This window comes from Populus alba, chromosome 6 (genome assembly GCF_005239225.2).
Source record: "Populus alba chromosome 6, ASM523922v2, whole genome shotgun sequence".
In the NCBI taxonomy this organism is placed as follows: Eukaryota; Viridiplantae; Streptophyta; class Magnoliopsida; order Malpighiales; family Salicaceae; genus Populus; species Populus alba.
Window position 1 is genome coordinate 9,560,768 of NC_133289.1, and position 17,284 is coordinate 9,578,051.

The 17,284-nt window shown below is 32.9% G+C and overlaps 2 protein-coding genes across 3 annotated transcripts; one reads left to right on the forward strand and one right to left on the reverse strand.

Moving 5' to 3' along the window:
• The first annotated feature begins 1,153 nt into the window (after nt 1-1,153).
• On the forward strand, nt 1,154-4,821 carry LOC118048215 (uncharacterized). The gene is made up of 3 exons (XM_035057809.2): nt 1,154-2,277; nt 2,849-3,047; nt 4,184-4,821. The coding sequence occupies exons 1-3, from the start codon at nt 1,375-1,377 to the stop codon at nt 4,726-4,728; spliced, it is 1,647 nt and encodes a 548-aa protein (XP_034913700.1). The 5' UTR covers nt 1,154-1,374; the 3' UTR covers nt 4,729-4,821.
• Nucleotides 4,822-6,815: 1,994 nt separating this feature from the next.
• On the reverse strand, nt 6,816-8,568 carry LOC118048213 (uncharacterized). 2 transcript variants are annotated; one of them, XM_035057807.2, is made up of 4 exons: nt 8,144-8,568; nt 7,571-7,681; nt 7,294-7,374; nt 6,816-7,174 (listed from the first exon to the last, which is right to left on the reverse strand). In XM_035057807.2, the coding sequence occupies exons 1-4, from the start codon at nt 8,381-8,383 to the stop codon at nt 7,091-7,093; spliced, it is 516 nt and encodes a 171-aa protein (XP_034913698.1). In that variant the 5' UTR covers nt 8,384-8,568; the 3' UTR covers nt 6,816-7,090. The 2 variants fall into 2 exon arrangements, with proteins under 2 accessions (XP_034913698.1, XP_034913699.1); XM_035057808.2 differs by having other exon boundaries at nt 6,816-7,165; nt 8,144-8,567.
• Nucleotides 8,569-17,284: the final 8,716 nt, after the last annotated feature.

The following is a 17,284-nucleotide window of genomic DNA, read 5'->3' on the forward strand; positions in this document are numbered from 1 at the left end:
CAACAGCACCTGCCCCGAACCAAGGGGGTTATGAGAAGGACGAACAACCAAGCGATCCTGTACACGTGGCAAGGTGGTTTACTGTTCATTTATTTATACAGGGGAGCAGCTCAAAGAGCGAAAGGTTTTCATGTTTTTTTTTAAATAATAAATAAATAGCAAATAATGTAAGGTGCGATGAAAGAGCTGTAGTTGTTACAGCCAAAAGCTTTCATCGATCATGTCCTGTGAGTCAGCATCATCCCAATTTGCAGTAAATTATTAAACAAACAAACAAAAAGACAATATAGGCACACTCTTTTACATGCCACCATCACCGTGCTGATACTGTAGTGTAGTCTATTTAAGACTATATTATTCTTTAGTCCTCCCGTCTTTAACATGATTATAACCTACTCCTCCTCATGTTTTAAAATATATATAACTTGGTACATCGGAACGTGGTTGAAGCCACGTTTCCCAAAACTTTGATTATTTTTTTTTTTAATTTATTTTTTATTTTTGGATTATTTTGATGTATTTATATGAAAAATAATTTTTAAAAATTAAAAAAATATTATTTTAATATATTTTAAAATAAAATATACTTTAAAAAATAAAAACTACCATACTCACAAACACCCTCTAACCATGCTTTGATTGGGGGATAACTATTTGGTTTCTCTCTAAGAATTTAGATAGGGAATGGGATACATTTGGAATTTAGAGGGACAAAAAATATAAAATTAAAAACAAATAAGTTTTTCATATTGGTTATATAATATAATAGAGGTTATTTTTCATATTGTTTTTTGTTTGAAAATAAATTATAATAATAGATATTTTTTAATTTTTTAAAATTTATTTTTGATATAGCACATACAAAAATAAAAAAAAAAAAAACATCAAAAATAGATTGAAACTAAATTTTTTTTTTCTTCAAAAGCACGGTTGGATTGTAATGTCAACTAAGGCCCAAATGATAAATTTACAAGCATCAAGGATTATGTTGTAATGAAAATCAAAAGCGAGGGACTGAGAAATAATTTACTCCTCATTTTACGTGAAGTAAAAAATAAAACACAAAAACACCACCACCAATTGCAGCCATTCCTTGCTAGTGTCTTTTATTTTTAAGTATTTGTTACGGTACACCTTGCCTCAGTTATGCTAAAACCCCAGATTTGAATCAGGAACTCTCCTCATCCTCCTCTCTCTCTCTCTCTCTGCTATATTTATGGCTATCTAATAAATTCGCCTTCAATCTTTCCTTCTTTTGCATTTCATTTCATTTTCACTAGTTCAAAAGTTGAAATCTCATCAGCTTGTCTTTCATGGTGCTGAATTTCATATCCACCTGAAAAAGAAAAGAAAAGAAAAGGGGGCCTAATATTCATGGCTCAAAAGCAACTACACGAGCTCTTGCAAGATGATCAAGAGCCATTCCAGCTAAAGAACTACATTGCTGACAGGCGTTGTCAGTTCAAAAAACCCAGTATCCCGAAAACAAACTTGGTACAAGTCAAGAAGCGAAAACCCATATCTCAAAAACATTTTTGCAAAAATGTTTGCCTTTTCTCTTTCCAAAACTCTCCAGACCCGAGAAAATCCCCACTCTTCCAGTGCTCTCCTCCCAAAAGCCCTTGCAAAAGCCCTAATGCTATCTTCCTACACATCCCTGCAAGAACGGCCGCGCTTCTTCTTGAAGCTGCCGTCAGGGTGCAAAAACAATCTTCGTCTCCCAAGACCAAGTCACAAAACAATGGGTTTGGTTTGTTTGGGACTTTATTAAAGAAACTAACTCATCGAAACAAAACCAGAAATCATGAAATCCGTACTGGTAATCATGGGGGCAAAGTTTCAGTGAAGGAGATTCTAAGGTGGAATTCCTCAGTTGGGCGTGAAAATTTATCCAATGAGAGAGATCACCGCAAGCAGGAGCAGGGGCAGGAGATTATCATGGTTGATAGTAGTATAAATGAGAAATGTGGTTGTGAGATGGGCTTTAATTCTTGTTGTAGCAGTCATATCGGTAGGCCTAGCAGTGAGGTGTGGTCAGAGAAATCGTTGGATTTGGATTTTGATACCTCCAGCAGTACTAGCCAGTCCGAGGAGGATCAAAACATCGATCATTTTGTTAAAAAAGACATCATAGATCATGGTGATTTTGCTTCTAATGATAAGCAATGTTTCTGTGACAGCCCTTTCCATTTTGTGCTTCAAAGAAGCCCTTCCACCGGTTGCCGCACCCCAGACTTCTCGTCTCCGGTCACTTCGCCTAGTCGCCGCATATTTGAGGTTTGCGTAATTTAATTTAATTTAACTTTTCTTTTTTGGTTTATTAGTAATTACACTGGCTGACGATTCAACTCGCGAATCTGTCCGAGACTCTGAGTTTGAGGGTGTTTTGAATTGTCGGCAATATGGTCTGTTTTATGCAAATTCTGGTCGGAATGTGTTAATGACATGTGTAGCCTTTCAACTCTACTGGACTACTTTGCAAGAATCAAACAGAGACTAGGGGTATCGATGTCCTTTTAATATTCAAAATGAAGCACCCGGACACCTTTGATCATGACCCAAGAAATAATTGTTTTCTTCATGGACTCTGCCTGCCTACCTAGAAAATAATTTTTGCAAGAAAGGACAAATCCCTATTTTGTTTTCTGTGTTAGATCCCCATTTCTGTACGCACATTTGGCTGTCTGTATTTATTTGAGAAGGAAAGTCAAAACAAACCCACCAATTACACACACACACGCACACACACCTAACATATGGAGGATACCAAGTCACAATTATATTATAGAATTAACTAAAAACTAAGTATTAATCAATGTGATGTGATGTGATTTCATTTCGATTACAGGGCAAAGAGAGTAAAGGGGATGTAGAAAGCTTAAAGAAATTCGAAGAACAAGATGAGGAGGAAAAAGAAGAAGAAGATAAGGAACAGTGCAGTCCTGTTTCTGTTTTGGACCCACCCTTTGAAGATGATGACGATGGGAATGACGATCACAACGAGGACGGCGGTTTTGATCTAGAATGCAGCTACGCAATTGTACAGAGTATGTTGTTTCTCAATAATTTATAATTAACGAACTGCCTTTTTTATTTTATTTTATTGTGCGGTCTTTTACCATTACAACTACTTTAATGAGGCACGTACTGCTAACCAGCTTCTGTTGCCATGACAATGATCATGATCTGTGGTGGGTTCCATTGGATAGATTGCTTGCCAATCACATTTTAGACGTATTTTGTTGATTGAAATCAGCTGGAGGTGTTGTGTGCACAATCAATTAATGTGCCCGTATCTCTTTTACTGTAAAGAATATGATACCGAGCCCCTACATCCAATCCAGTGTTGTCAGAAGTGACCCACGAGCATCATTCTGGAACTCCTTTAAAAACTGGTGGAACCCATTTTAGTTATGATTAGCTCGATTGATCGTATTCTGATAATTCAGTAATCTGTTAGTATTACTGTTCTAAGATGCGACATGCTTTGTTTGCAAATGTTTAAACCTAGCTGAGTGAGCAGGATACATTGGATTTACTTGAAATGAGAATAGCAGCCTAGCACTAAATAATTAGTAATAATGACAATGGAAGAAAGTTGACGGTAAATTTACTAGTGACCTGCATCTTGGTGAAGGAAGGTGACATGATTCATGATCACATTTTTGTATTAATAAGTTGGCCTTTCTTTAGTGGTGAAACCTTTGTCTTTTCCAGGTGTTTTTTATCTGATCCGGGCCTGTCCTCTCGTTATATATATAAATTCCGATCTTTTCACTTGACAGTAGCTTAAATGTGGTGGAACCCTCCATCCACCGAATACCAACCATTTCATAGCTATCAACCCAGCCCATTGTAGATTGAAAAGACTGAAAAATAATGATCCAAAATTGTGCACTTTGGCTTCTTGTCTCTATACTTCCTTTTAACTAGGAGCTGAATTCTGCTATACGTACATGATTCAGGATAAATGAATTTGATGAGATTGGAGTCTTTGTCTCTATCCAAAATGTTAGATGATAATATTAATTAGTACTTGGTAGTTTGTTTCAGCACTGCACATGTATATTTGGTTCCTTCCCAAGTTGCAAAACTATTCACTTGCATATGCATTCAATGCCCATTTTCCTTGTATCTATACATGTATGGTGTATTGATTTCTCTTGTCTTTTGATATTTGAAGGAGCAAAGAAACAGCTATTGCAGAAGCTGCGTAGATTTGAGAAACTGGCAGATTTGGATCCAGTTGAACTGGAGAGAAGAATGGCAGAGCAAGAAGAAGAAGAAGAAGAAGAAGAAGAAGAAGAAGAAGAAGTGAGTGACCTTGAGGAAGAAGAGCAACGCAGTGAAGATGATGAGTTAATTTCGCCAGATAGGGAAAAGAATATCGAAACTTTTATCCTCGAAGAAATACGTAGTAAATCAAGCTTTTATCTTCCAAGAAAAATACAAAGAGACATGAAGAGATTGATCTCGGACCTCATTGTCGAGGAAGGGGGAGGAAACTTTTTCTACAGAGAATCAATGGCAAAAAGGATCTGCAAGAGATTAGAGTCCTGGAAAGAGGTAGAGTCCAACACCATTGATATGATGGTGGGGCAAGATTTCAGAAGGGAGCTCGATGGGTGGAAAGGAAACCGAGAGCAAGTGGAAGAGACAGCGTTGGAGATTGAACTTGGTATAGTTGGCTTATTGGTGGAGGAACTGTCTGAGGAATTAGTTGCTTAATTTGACCAGGATCTAATGGAAACATTAATTTTCAAGCTGAGATGTTCGTTAAATGAATTAATATTAGATTAACTTAATTTGATTTATTTTCAATTACATATAACCCAACATCCAACATGAACTGTGATGCAAATACGCGGCCTAAGCGATCCAACGCAAGAAAACTGCGGTGAGACGTTAGCTTGTTTGGTGTCATGTACATGTATGAAATTGTGGAACGTGCACGTATCCTTTTGCTTAACACACACACACACCAGGTATGGGGTCTAATGACACTTAAAAAACTCTGTTTTATAGTTTTTATTTGAATAATTGATGCTTAATATTTAGGTGCTAGGTACCAGCATTCTATTTTTTTTGAAAAAAACTTTGTGGCCCCAATTTTATAAAAAAAATGAAAAAGTTCATATATATATATATATATATATATATATATATATATAAACACCATGCTTTTTGCAAGTTATTTATTTACTTATGCCGAGGGTTTTTTTTTTCAAATTTATTTATTTACGCTGGTTAATTTCTTTCTTTTATTTATATACTAGCTACTTCATTATTTATTTTTTAGGAATGATTTCTTAAATTTATTTATATACTAGCTACTTCATTAAAAAAATGTGATTTCTTAAATTTAGGAATGAAATTGTCTATTATTTAATTAAGAAAAATGAGGATGTTACACTAAATTACGAACAAGTCCATTATTGAAGAACAAAATTTAAGGAAAAAAAAATGGTAAAAATAACAAGAATTAAATTTGACAAAAACAAAAATAAAAAATTGACAGTACACTTTGATCTTGTAAAGAGTGTAGACGTGAAATTTGAGGTGATGAGATAGAAAAAAAGATGGGAAAAAAAGGAATAAAAATGATTTGCTACATCTGAATTAGACAGAAACCATCCACACATGTTGCCACATGAAGGTAGGCCGCAACAAGACGATTCAAGACACAATGGACGAGTGGAATTGATCATCGAAGGCCACCACACGCATCGCTCGTATGGAGGCCTTATACATGCGGAAGCAACTTTTCCCAATATTTTTTTTATTTTTGTTCACATCAGTCCCTAAATTAGAAAGTTTCAATTTTATCCTTGAAGATTTAATTGTCTAAAATCAATGAAATCAAAGTTGTTTCTCTCTCAGCACCATTTTTTTTTTTCCAGACACTTTGAGAATCTCAAGCAAAGCTAGCCAATACAAACCATCAAGTTCTATCCTAAATCAACCAAGCATCAAAAAGATGAGATTAAAAAAACAAATTTACCAACCAAAAAAAAACAACATTATAGATTTATGATTGCAATCCATAGGGAACATGAATATTGTGCTGCAAGAAAAACGGCTACAATAAATGTTGTGCATCTCTTTTAGTTTCTTTTAATAATAATAGTCTAAACATTGAATAAAGCATCCTTGTATCAACACTCTTGCTTGCGTGTACTTTTTCTACATGTTTGGAGTATGTGTAGAATAAAACTATAAAATACGCCTTTCTCGGAAACCATCCATTTTTCCTTGGAAGTTCCCACGAAAAAAATAGCTTGGCTTGCATATATTCCGGGACGTATAATTGTCATGTGCAAAACACACAATGTCCTGATTGTCAAGGCAACCAATCTTCCCTTCAAATTTGCTTGGCTTACTGTTCTTTGGGAAGGCAGAGGGTCCAATCTCTATGGTTCTAGCTATGCGAGAGACCAACGGAATTTGAGCAAATAATCAAACACGATTTTGCCGGGAATTAATTGAGAATATGGGACGCTAGAATTCGATTAAACTGCGATCTTGCTAGTCATAAAAACCATCTGAGGCAAACCACGGAGGTAGCTTGCGCTCTTGACAGGCCACAGCAAGTAACAGCAATGTTTATGGCTCCATGTCAAGGAACAACTTCAAAAGTGAAACCCTTTCACAGTATTCCATTGGCCTCATGATCACCAGAAGTTAACTTCCATTTATTTCTTAGGGGGCAAAAAAAAGAAGAAGAAAAACACTTGGAACTTCTATTTAACATATCATGGGGGTTGAAAATAGTAAAACGACGGTCTTGGCATCCGTTCTTCAGAACAAACTCAAAGTAAAACTAAAAGACACAGCATTACAAAGTTGAACATACAAGGAAAAAGAAAGAAAGAAGCAAAATGCAGAGGCAAGATACATTTAGTTACAAACCTGCTTATAAGGTATTTCCTCTCCTAAATCAGCTAACACTTCATCAAATATTTTCTAATTAAAACAAACAAAGTAGAATTCACCAAGCCAGAAAGAACACCAATATATAATTATAAAAAGTTACCTTAAATACATCACACAAACCTAATCAGTTATCACCACTAAGGCTGCTGCTCTATAATCAGTGCATGGAGTCTATGTTCTTACTCAGCTCCTCCAGCTTTTTCAGCCTCAACCTCTCGCTTTCACTCACGAGCTGTTCAAACTCGAATACATAACAAGGAATTTAAATTAGAAAAAAAGAACATATACATGCTTTCAATTTCCATTATTTCTGCTTTAGTTTCATGAACTCGTATAAATAGAACCAGATATGAAACTCACCTCCATTAATTTGGTTATGAGCTGCACTTTCTCCTTGTTCTTATCATTGAAGGCCTCAAGGGCATCCTTGTATTCTTTCTCCTGCGGCAAAGCATAAATCCCAATTCAATGGTCCTCTCCATGAGCGAGCAGCACACACAACAAGAACAATCAAGCCTCAATTGCAAACTAACTAGTTAGGGTAGGCTATATGGATTGTCCTGTGCCATTCGGGGTGATGACACACACATAAATAAATCCAGATAATTGAATTAATTTTTATCATATGAAATTTTACCTTCTTCTGCACAGTATGTCCCAGTGGCTTCAATTCTTTGTTTACTGTATCAATCTTCTTGCGGACAACAGCAACTTCCTTCCTCATGGGATCTGCAAGCGCTTCAAGCTCCTGCAGGTAGATTTGTAAATTAATTGAAGCCTCGAAGCTTTACCAGATAAAAATACAAATCTTTCATGTCAAGGACGGACAGTTTATAAAGCAAAAACCCAATTACATCCATAAAAAAATTAGTACTACCAGTAGAGGTTTTTGAGCTTTTAAGTCTCACAGCCTGTTTCATGTCGTTGACTTGAAAAACATTAATCAGGCAAGGTTAATCTCGACAGTTCTTGTAGTAAATTTATGAAAAAAAAACCAAAATTAGTAATTGCATCTGTACTTTTTGAAGTTGAAAAAAGTCTTTCTTTTGGCATCAAAACCCTAGGTGTTTCTAAGAAATTCATGTCAATGTTTTTGGCTGGTTTAGATCAGTGAGAAATATCATTTAATTAGTCACAACAAAACTTGAGATTAAAAAAATAAAATCAAGAGAATTGCAGAAATATACAAATTAATTGAAGTGCGTAGTACCTCACGAATCATGGCTAAGCGCTTGGTCTCCTCCTCAACACGGCCCAACTGAGCTTGAACCTTCTCTCTGACCTCCATTTTCTTCTTTTCGATCTCTTCTTCTTTGGCTCTAAAAGTAGAGAGAGCAGACCTTGACATCTCTTCATCTTCTTTAGACATTTGGCTGCTAAAGCTAAGGCTGCCCGAGTTTTGCACCGTTAGCTGGTTCTGTTGCTGAGGCTGCTGCTCCATTTTCTGCATCAACTAATCAATTCAAGCTTCCCAGAAAGAAAACCCTTCTTCTCTCTTGAATCCTTCTCTTTCTCTGTCTCTCTCTCTCTTTCTGTGTGTGTGTGTGTTTGCTTTTGCTTTCTTGGGTATTATGATATGATGGGCTTAGCACAGCTGCTCCCTTTTTCTTTCTTTCTTTTCTTTTTTCTTTTCTTTTTCTGTTGCAAGTGGTTATATATAAACAAAGATAAAATGGCTGGCTGGCTGGCTGGCTTTAGAAAAAGTTAATAAAGCGGCCAAGCCAGCTTATTCTCTCTGTTTTTTTTTTTTTTTTTTTTTTCATAAACCAAAATTGAGATTTTTACGGGAAAAGGGCAAGTAGATGAAATGACCAAACTGCCACAACCTCCTGATAAAGTTAGGGATTTCAACTTTACTGAATCAAATGCGACCCTGAAAATTTTGAAATGCTGTCTGTCTCATTCTCACATAATTATACACCTGAACCCCACATGTCAAGCTAAGAAACCCTTTTCAGATTTCAAATTTTGAATTAATTATTTGGTTACCATAAATGAATAAATAAATAAATAAAAAGATAGAGTAAAAAAAACCTAGATCTGTGATTAATCTAATTTGATGTCGTGCTCCGCTGCGGTGCTGGTGATATCGAGAAAGAAAATTTACAAGTTATGGTACAAAACATGGGAAAAAGCAAGCAATGCTACACGGCACTTCTCGAATCTTATTTTTATTTATTTTTATGAAATTAAAATAAAAATATGCAAGGAAGGTAATGATTAAAATTTAAGAAGAAGATATATTCGTTTGGTAAAAATTAACCACTCTTATTTATAGTTATTTATTTATTTATTTTTGTTTTGATTATAACATGTCATTTTGTTACCAACAACATGATTTATAGCATAGAAACTAATTACAATTCAAATAAATATTCTAATAACTTGAATTAAAGATAAAAAAAATATTTTTTTTTAAAAAATAAATGACTTATTGTCCTTATTCAAGTATTTTTATTTTTATTTTTATGAAAACATGTTTTTTATTAGAAGTGTTATTTTTAAAATAAACATTATTATAATCATGAAAATAAAGTTTTAATAGAGAAATTACAAATTGATTATTTCTATTCACCCATGGAATTACTCTATGAATAAAAAATATGTGAGAATTATATGAAAAAAAATAACAAAATTAATATTCCATTCGTATTGAATATCAATTGGAATGAGCAATTTAAAAAAAAAATTGTGCATATCAGATTAATATATATTTAACTTAGACTCATTGTTTATATTACAATAAAAAGTTATAATGCTATTTAAAATCATTGCATAATTGAATAGTTATCTAAATATTATTTTAATTTATCATAAAAAAACAGATTAATGCCTATTTAAAAACAGGCTATGCACCTTTGTGCCTCCAAGGAAGGCCCGTGCCTAGCCTGAAAAAAAAACCCTCAAATGTGTATTTTTATTTGTTTTTGTTTTTAATTAGAAAGATAATATGTCATTCATTTTAATTTTTTTAAAGATTAGAAACGAGCCATATTCTATTATAGATTTTGACTATCTGCAGTGGTTCAAAAATTTATATATAAAAAATTTAATTTTTAATTTATTTTTAATATAAAAACACTTAAAAATATATCACGAGACCATTAAACCCATTTTAAACCAGAAAAACTCCCTTCAATTAGTTGAAAAACCCAAAATCAAAGTGAATATAAAATGTTTCTTGAGTGCTATATATATATATTGCAAGATAAAGAATCCAAGCCATGTTAGAAAAACTCCTATATTCAAGATAAATAAATTAATACTATTATTAAATTTTTTTTTGTGACTAGAAATAGTTTGACTAACCCTTTTTTTTTCCTATAATTTTTATCTCATTTCTCAACATTTAAAGATTAAAAAGTAAAAATAAAAAAATATATAGTTTAGCACTGAAACTTTAAAAGTCCATAAACTTAAAGGACCAACTATTGCATAAACTAAGAATTCAGGGATTGAAAGGTAGTTTTACATATCCTTTTAAACATTGGGCTCTTTTTTTTTTAAAAAAATAATTTTTTAACTACAATTGAAAATCATAATTTGCAAGATAGATCTTTAATACAATGAAAAAAAAAAATGATCCTTCACACGGGAAGAGGATGCAAAGTAAAAAAAACAATTGAAAATAAAAACATTAATATAACTTAGAAAGATTTGACTGAGAAGAAATAAAGTTAAATAAATAAAATAAAAATAAAAAGGTTGTAGGACGAAGAATGCCGTCCATAATGCTTTGTGCGTGAATTAACAATTCGTTGTTTTTACTGTCACTGTCATGTAATACCACCACAGTCCACCGGTTTCTGTCTTGTTTTTACCATATGCAATGGAATTCGCCTGAGGGCTGCCGTATAGATGGGCGTTGGTGGATGGAAAACTCCAGCCATATATGTGCATGGCCTAGCGTTATTGACACGAGACAAGACCACTAATTTGTCTATTTATTAGCACTTATTGTTTCAAATTTTTGTGGGTTTAAATACAAAAATCACCTCTCTTTTTATCAAGGACACGGTCAAAAAGACATTTTATTCCAGGTATTTGGAATTGTATTTCAAAATATTTTTTTATTTTTTTAAAAATAATTTTAATATCAGCATATCAAAATAATTTAAAATATTAAAAATAATAATAATTTGAAATAATAAATTTCTTTTAAAATATATTTTTAAAATGCAAAAATAAATATCCCCCAGTATAATATCACTTGAGTCTGAACTGAGTCCAAAATATAAAATCCTCAATTGAATCCCAGCTCAATGGTTTTAAGACAAGTATCCGTACCAATGAAATTTTTGACAAAAATAATGTCATTTTAAGTGTCCTTTTCCCTCATTTATGTTAAAACTTGTATCTTATGCTTTTGTCTGTATCGATTTTTCGATCCATATGGAGAAAGTAACGGACGGGGCCAGTTTGAGCCATTTATACGTGAACTGCTGACGTGATCAAATTAAAAGTACGCTAATTAGTTTTTATATTTTAAAAAAAATTAAAAAAGATTTTAAATTTATTTTTTTTATTTAAATTATTTTTTTTGTTTTCATATTATTTTATTGGGTTAAAGTAAAATATAATTTTTTTAAAAATAATATTATTTCAATACATTTCCAAGCTAAACACATTTTAAAAAACATCACTACCATACTATTAAAAATATTCTAAAAAAACATGATTATTTGTAATGATTTTGAGCCCATCCAATATTTTCTGACAAAAGAAACAACTGAAGTTTTATTTTGGTTTTTTTTTTAAATACTTTTCGTTATCATTTATAACCAATATTTTTTATTTTAAAATAACCTAAATCTTCTTGGAAAAACAATGCAGCTCCATATCCATGAAAAGCACTGTTCACAAGATCAGTGTCATGATATTTTTATCTCTTCATACAAAAAACTTTACATTGATTTCCAAGGATATTGAAGTATTTTTACAAGGTTCATTTGTTATTTTCAAATTGACCAGAAACAAATAAGTATTTTTTTATCTTGATTGCAAAGTAAAACAACCAAAATATTCTTGGAAGAAAAAAAAAAAAACCTAACATCAATATGTATTTTCAGAATGGTTTTTTTGTTATTATAATTTAAGCTGGGGGCAATTTGATATTTAACCAAATAAGATAAATAATAAATGATTAAAATGCATAGTAAAATAATGAAAATACCCTTGAAATAAATATATATAAAAAAACTAAGTTTGAAGTAAGGGGCGATTTTGTTTTTTCACAATAATTTTTTCATAATTAGAAAGTTTGCTCGAGAACACTTAGGCATTTAGCTAAATTTATATAAAAAAAGTGTGTGCATGTGGCACACCTAGAACGAGTGAGGCATCTCTTGTCATCCAAAAATATCATTGTTTTGTCATTGAAAGCATTATTGTGTCATTTTTGCAAAGGTTTTTCAAGCTAATAAGACGATGCAATATGGAGGGATTTTAGATCTCTGCACATCTTGAAAGCTATCCAGAACAATTATATCTAGCATGGGAAGCTTGAGTGGTTCATGTGACAATTATTATTAGTTTCTCGCAATTAGGTTCGAGCTCCTAATCTTTGACTATTTTGGTGATTATACAAGAACAAGTTGAAGCTCAAACGACTTGACTTGGTGTCTAGATGGCCCAACTTATATATGAGATAGTTGACCTTAGAGATAAATTGAATGTCCTAATGAAATAATATGCCATAATTTATTTAGACAAAAATATGCTATAATTCTCTAATGAAATTAATGATGGGACGTTGGAATTAATAATAGATGGAAGTTTGCATCCAACGAGACCACCATTGATTTTTCCCTCTCAGTAACTCCTCACGACACGTTTCGTATGTTTCTTGTTGGGATGTGCTGAGTTCTACGGGATTTCATGACAAAAAAGAAAAAGAAAAGCAACAAGGTATGATGTGTGTGAGTGAATTTATTGTTAAATTCACACAGAATGGAGCATCTATCTATCATCCACAGTTGACATTTGCTGGATATACACAATATTATAATGCTAATCGACAAGAAAGCAGATCAACAACTTGAACTACAAGAATCAAATCGCTTTTTTCTGAAAATGAAAAGGGACCAAATGCCCCGAAAGAAAAATTCTCTGATAAAACTTTCGTCCAAAGAAGATGCGCAGGGAAAGCTAATAAGAGACAAAATCGCAAAGAAAATGTGTATTTGTGTACAGGATTGCCCTCCCCCCTGCTTCTGGAGAACGTTTGGTTTGGTGTGGAGTAGAAAGAAAGGGTGACCTACACTATCACCTGCACGAAATCAGACCAATGAAAGCGAGAGGCGTAGGAGCGAGGTAAAGTAGGAGAAGAGGCAGTGGCGGCGGCGTCGCTAACCCTTTTGACCAGCATCGCACACCGGCCATGGCATGGCCCCTTCAATATTTAAACCAATCGTATTTTTTAGGTCACCCTCCATTCTTTGTTTTGATTATCAAATATTGCTTTCTCGAGATGTGCTTTACGATATTCTACAAATGGCATCATCTTCTCTTCTTTGTTAATGGTTTTCAACCTTCTCTCTCTCTCTCTCTCTCTCTCTCTCAGCTCGGCCCAGCTCAGCTCCGGGTGAGGGTGGGGGGGACCGTTGCGGACCTTGACATGTTCAAATTTCAAACTAACGTTAATTGCACTTTATTTAATTAAATGGAGCATTAATCAATGTTAATGAAAAATGATCAACGGTTTAGGTCATGGGTTTTTATCAGTGTGGCCATAGGAATCTCGTGGTGGGGCCGTCCACCGGTGACTGATGAAAGCTAGCATCAGGGTCAGTGGACGGCCAGGCGTGCATGCTAACTGCTACCTGGCATTATTGTTATTATTATCTTTTCTTTTTGCAAAATATTCTTAATCGAAAACTTTATTAAGTGGCAAAGATGGCTCCTTTCATCTAATGACATCATGCTTTGCTCAAACAAAAGCTTTCACCGAATGCCAGCAATTAAGAATAAATAGCGATTATAATTCAATCTCAACTCAATGATGAATGGATGGGTTTTATAGATAATTATTTTATTTAATGAGTAATAAATGTTGTATGAATATTGTTAAATTCAATTTAAAACCTGATAAAAAAACTCGATCAAAACCTAACCTAAAATATATATATTTGTATAACCTAAACCATTTAAATGCAATATAATGTATACATATCTCAAAAAAAAAAATATATATATATATATATCTGAAATCCACATGTATATTTTTTAGCCCAAAAAGAAATACATAAAATATAAATATATATATAAAAAAAACCTTGATGTGTGGAGATCCATGGTATCGTATCCCTTGAAATAAAACGGATGAGCAGTGTGAGGCAGGGAGGGAGGCAGGGCTGGCCACCTCGGATCCCAAATGCAAATTTCGCAGAGAGGTGAAACATTTTATGGTGTTGGAAATATCTGCAAAATCATTGTGTAATGTGTACCTATCCTCCCACAACAAGGGGGATCTTTGTGGTGGCCGTTAAAGCCAAAAAGAATCTTAAGCTTAGCCCCTTCTGGCTGGCTGGCTGGCTTTTGTATATTGTAGCTGAGAAATTAATCCCCAGTTTAGGATATTTATTAGGCTTGTGGATTTTTGTGAAGCCTGCCTGCCAGCATGGCCTTTTGAAGTTGGCATCCAGCTAGATTCCATCTTGAATAAAACCGGGGTTTATCATGCGTCCAACACGGTGCCTGACCCTGTCTTGTAACTGATTCCAACAAGAATACGAGTTCTAAGTCATTTTACAGGTTTTCGAGTTTTTTTTATTTTATTTTATTAAAATAATAGTATTTTTTGTAACAGACTCGGATCGGTTTGACCGAAAGATTAAAGTCATTAAAATCTTTGCTGATGCGAACGGGTTTTACCGGATTAATATCATGTTCAATTCAACTAAAAACTCAGCTCCATATCTAAACTTCTTGGATCAATTTACTTGATCGAATCAATTTACTCAGCATTGCTGCCAAACCAGCGTTTTGACAAAATTTAAATTTTTTTTTTTTTTGCTAAAATTGAGTTACGGTTATACTTTTTGGATCGTTTTGATGTGCTGATATCAAAAATGATTTTTAAAAAATAAAAAAACATCATTTACATGTATTTCGGCACGAAAAGCTATTTGAAAAACAACCGCTACAACACTGCCAAACACGCTCAAAAGAGGAAAAGAAAGAAAAGAAAAGCGGGTCGCCGGAGATGCATTGGAGTTGCATCGTCATCTTGCTTTGTTGTAGAAGGAAGCCCTTGCCAAGATGATTCCAACAGCATTAACAAAGGCCACCATCAAAGCTAAAAAATGCTGCATGCACCTCCTCAATGTCAACTTTCCTTACAATCTGACGCGTGTATCACTCATACCGGACACCTTTTGCTATCTTTGTTTAGTTTTATCTCTGATTATCTAACAATTCATCAATCTAGTTCTAAATTTCATTTCATCCAAGCCGACAAATGGAATTAGTTTATTGTGATCGTGTTTATGACCTATGCTATAAATTTAAAAGGTTAGTCAATTCAAGAAGTTATTATTTTAATTTTTTTAAAAAATATATATATCATCTTAGTTGTTTTAAAAAGTCAAATAATATTTTTACTGATAATTTATGTTGTCTTTAAACTTGCCAAGTCTATTAGATCACATCAAGACAACACCCACACTTTTAACTTGAAGCTTGGTCTAAGTAAGGAGTTGAATCGATAAGTTTTAAGATCAATTTATTGAGTTGTATTTGATGATATTATCAAAGAGTTTCCAACAACCTAAACTTTCTTTTTTATGTTAAAAATACATTGCTTAAAACTAAAAGAAAAAAGTTCGAACAACTTTGTCTTAATTAGATCATGTTTCTATCGGATTAACTTGGTATTTTATGAATTTAAGTTGATTATTTAGATTGTGTTTGTTTTTTAGGTAGCTTTTGTAGTTGTGTTTTTTTTAAAAAAAAGTTTTAAAAAATTATGGTTATGTGTGGTTAGTTGTATTTAAATACGTGTTTGGTAAAAATTGTGGTTAAAGTTTATGTATAGCAGCAAATATGTATAAAATGTTTGGTTAGTTGTGCTTGAAAGTGTTGTTGTAATTGCTTTTCAAAGTATTTTTCACTTGGAAATACATCAAAAAAATTATTTTTTTATATCAACTCATCAAATTGCTTTGAAAATACAAAAAAAATATTAATTTGAAGTAAAAAAAATAAAATTTCAAAAGTGTTTTTAAAACATAAAAACAAATAATATTTTATAAAACTCGGTTAAAAAAACACATAAAAACTACTTCATAAAAAATACATTTCAAACTTAATTTTTTAATAAAATCCATAATATAAACAAAATTTAATATACTACCAAATTCACTACTATGTTTTTTTCACCACAAGCACAAAAACTAAAGGTAAAGAGACGGGCCCTTACTCACAAGAGCATTACCGACACTTCAAATCCGTACCCATGACGTCGAGGCCTTATTGCATTGGTTAACTAACAAACAGTGGGGTGGGGTCGCTAAATAAATATAGTTTCCAAAGACCAGAGATGGATCCAAGGCCATGGCCCCCACGGGATTTAAATGTTTCCCTTTGGTCCTCTTTCTCTAAGATTTTTCATTTCGAATCCTGGCTCCTTGCAAACAAAGTGTTTCTTCCGATTTTTTGGATAATGCAGATATACTTAATTTTATATTTAACATTGTTAAAATATATTCGTCTATAGAAGAAAAATATTATACATGTTTTTTTTTCAATGAAAAACTTGTAAAGAAAAGCTTTGAAGAACCTATAAAGTGTTTTTTTTCTTAGTATACATTTGAAATAATACTAATTTTTTAATTTTTAGATGGAAAAATATTTTTAAACATGAAGTTCTAGTTTTGTTTTTTCTAACTCTATTTTCCTAGAAAATTAGAGTATTATTGTGTTTTTTAATGCCTTCTTAAATGCTCGGGCTAGTTACTTGGGAAAAACTCCAAAGTTAAATCATATCCTCATTCATAAATCATAGACTACAAAATAGAATCTAAAATTAAATTCATGAAAAAAAAACATGAAAACCTTAAAAAAATTATAGGATAAAAAATTAAATTACAACTTAGAGAGGGGGAGGCAAAATTATCTAACCAAGACATATAATGATAAAAGTAGTTATTATCATAATTTTAAATTCCGACTTAAGAGTTAACTCGGGGAAAGACCACAATCACAGGCGAAGAGGGTCAAATCAGGTTAACCGACTTAATATAAGGATAAAATTAGTTATTATCATAGTTTTAAAACTCGACTAAAGAATCAATTAGAGGCAAGGCCAGGTCACGGGTTGGGAGTTGATCCAAATCAATGCATGTATACAAGT

What these genes read in the sequence shown, in the direction of transcription:
- LOC118048215 (XM_035057809.2), top strand. Translation starts at nt 1,375, where the DNA reads ATGGCTCAAAAGCAACTACACGAGCTCTTGCAAGATGATCAAGAGCCA. An exon ending in CTAGTCGCCGCATATTTGAG is followed by an intron (nt 2,278 to 2,848) that starts GTTTGCGTAATT and finishes TTTCGATTACAG; the next exon opens with GGCAAAGAGAGTAAAGGGGA. An exon ending in CAGCTACGCAATTGTACAGA is followed by an intron (nt 3,048 to 4,183) that starts GTATGTTGTTTC and finishes TGATATTTGAAG; the next exon opens with GAGCAAAGAAACAGCTATTG.
- LOC118048213 (XM_035057807.2), bottom strand. Translation starts at nt 8,383, where the DNA reads ATGCAGAAAATGGAGCAGCAGCCTCAGCAACAGAACCAGCTAACGGTG. An exon ending in GACATACTGTGCAGAAGAAG is followed by an intron (nt 7,375 to 7,570) that starts GTAAAATTTCAT and finishes GCTTTGCCGCAG; the next exon opens with GAGAAAGAATACAAGGATGC. An exon ending in TCATAACCAAATTAATGGAG is followed by an intron (nt 7,175 to 7,293) that starts GTGAGTTTCATA and finishes TATGTATTCGAG; the next exon opens with TTTGAACAGCTCGTGAGTGA.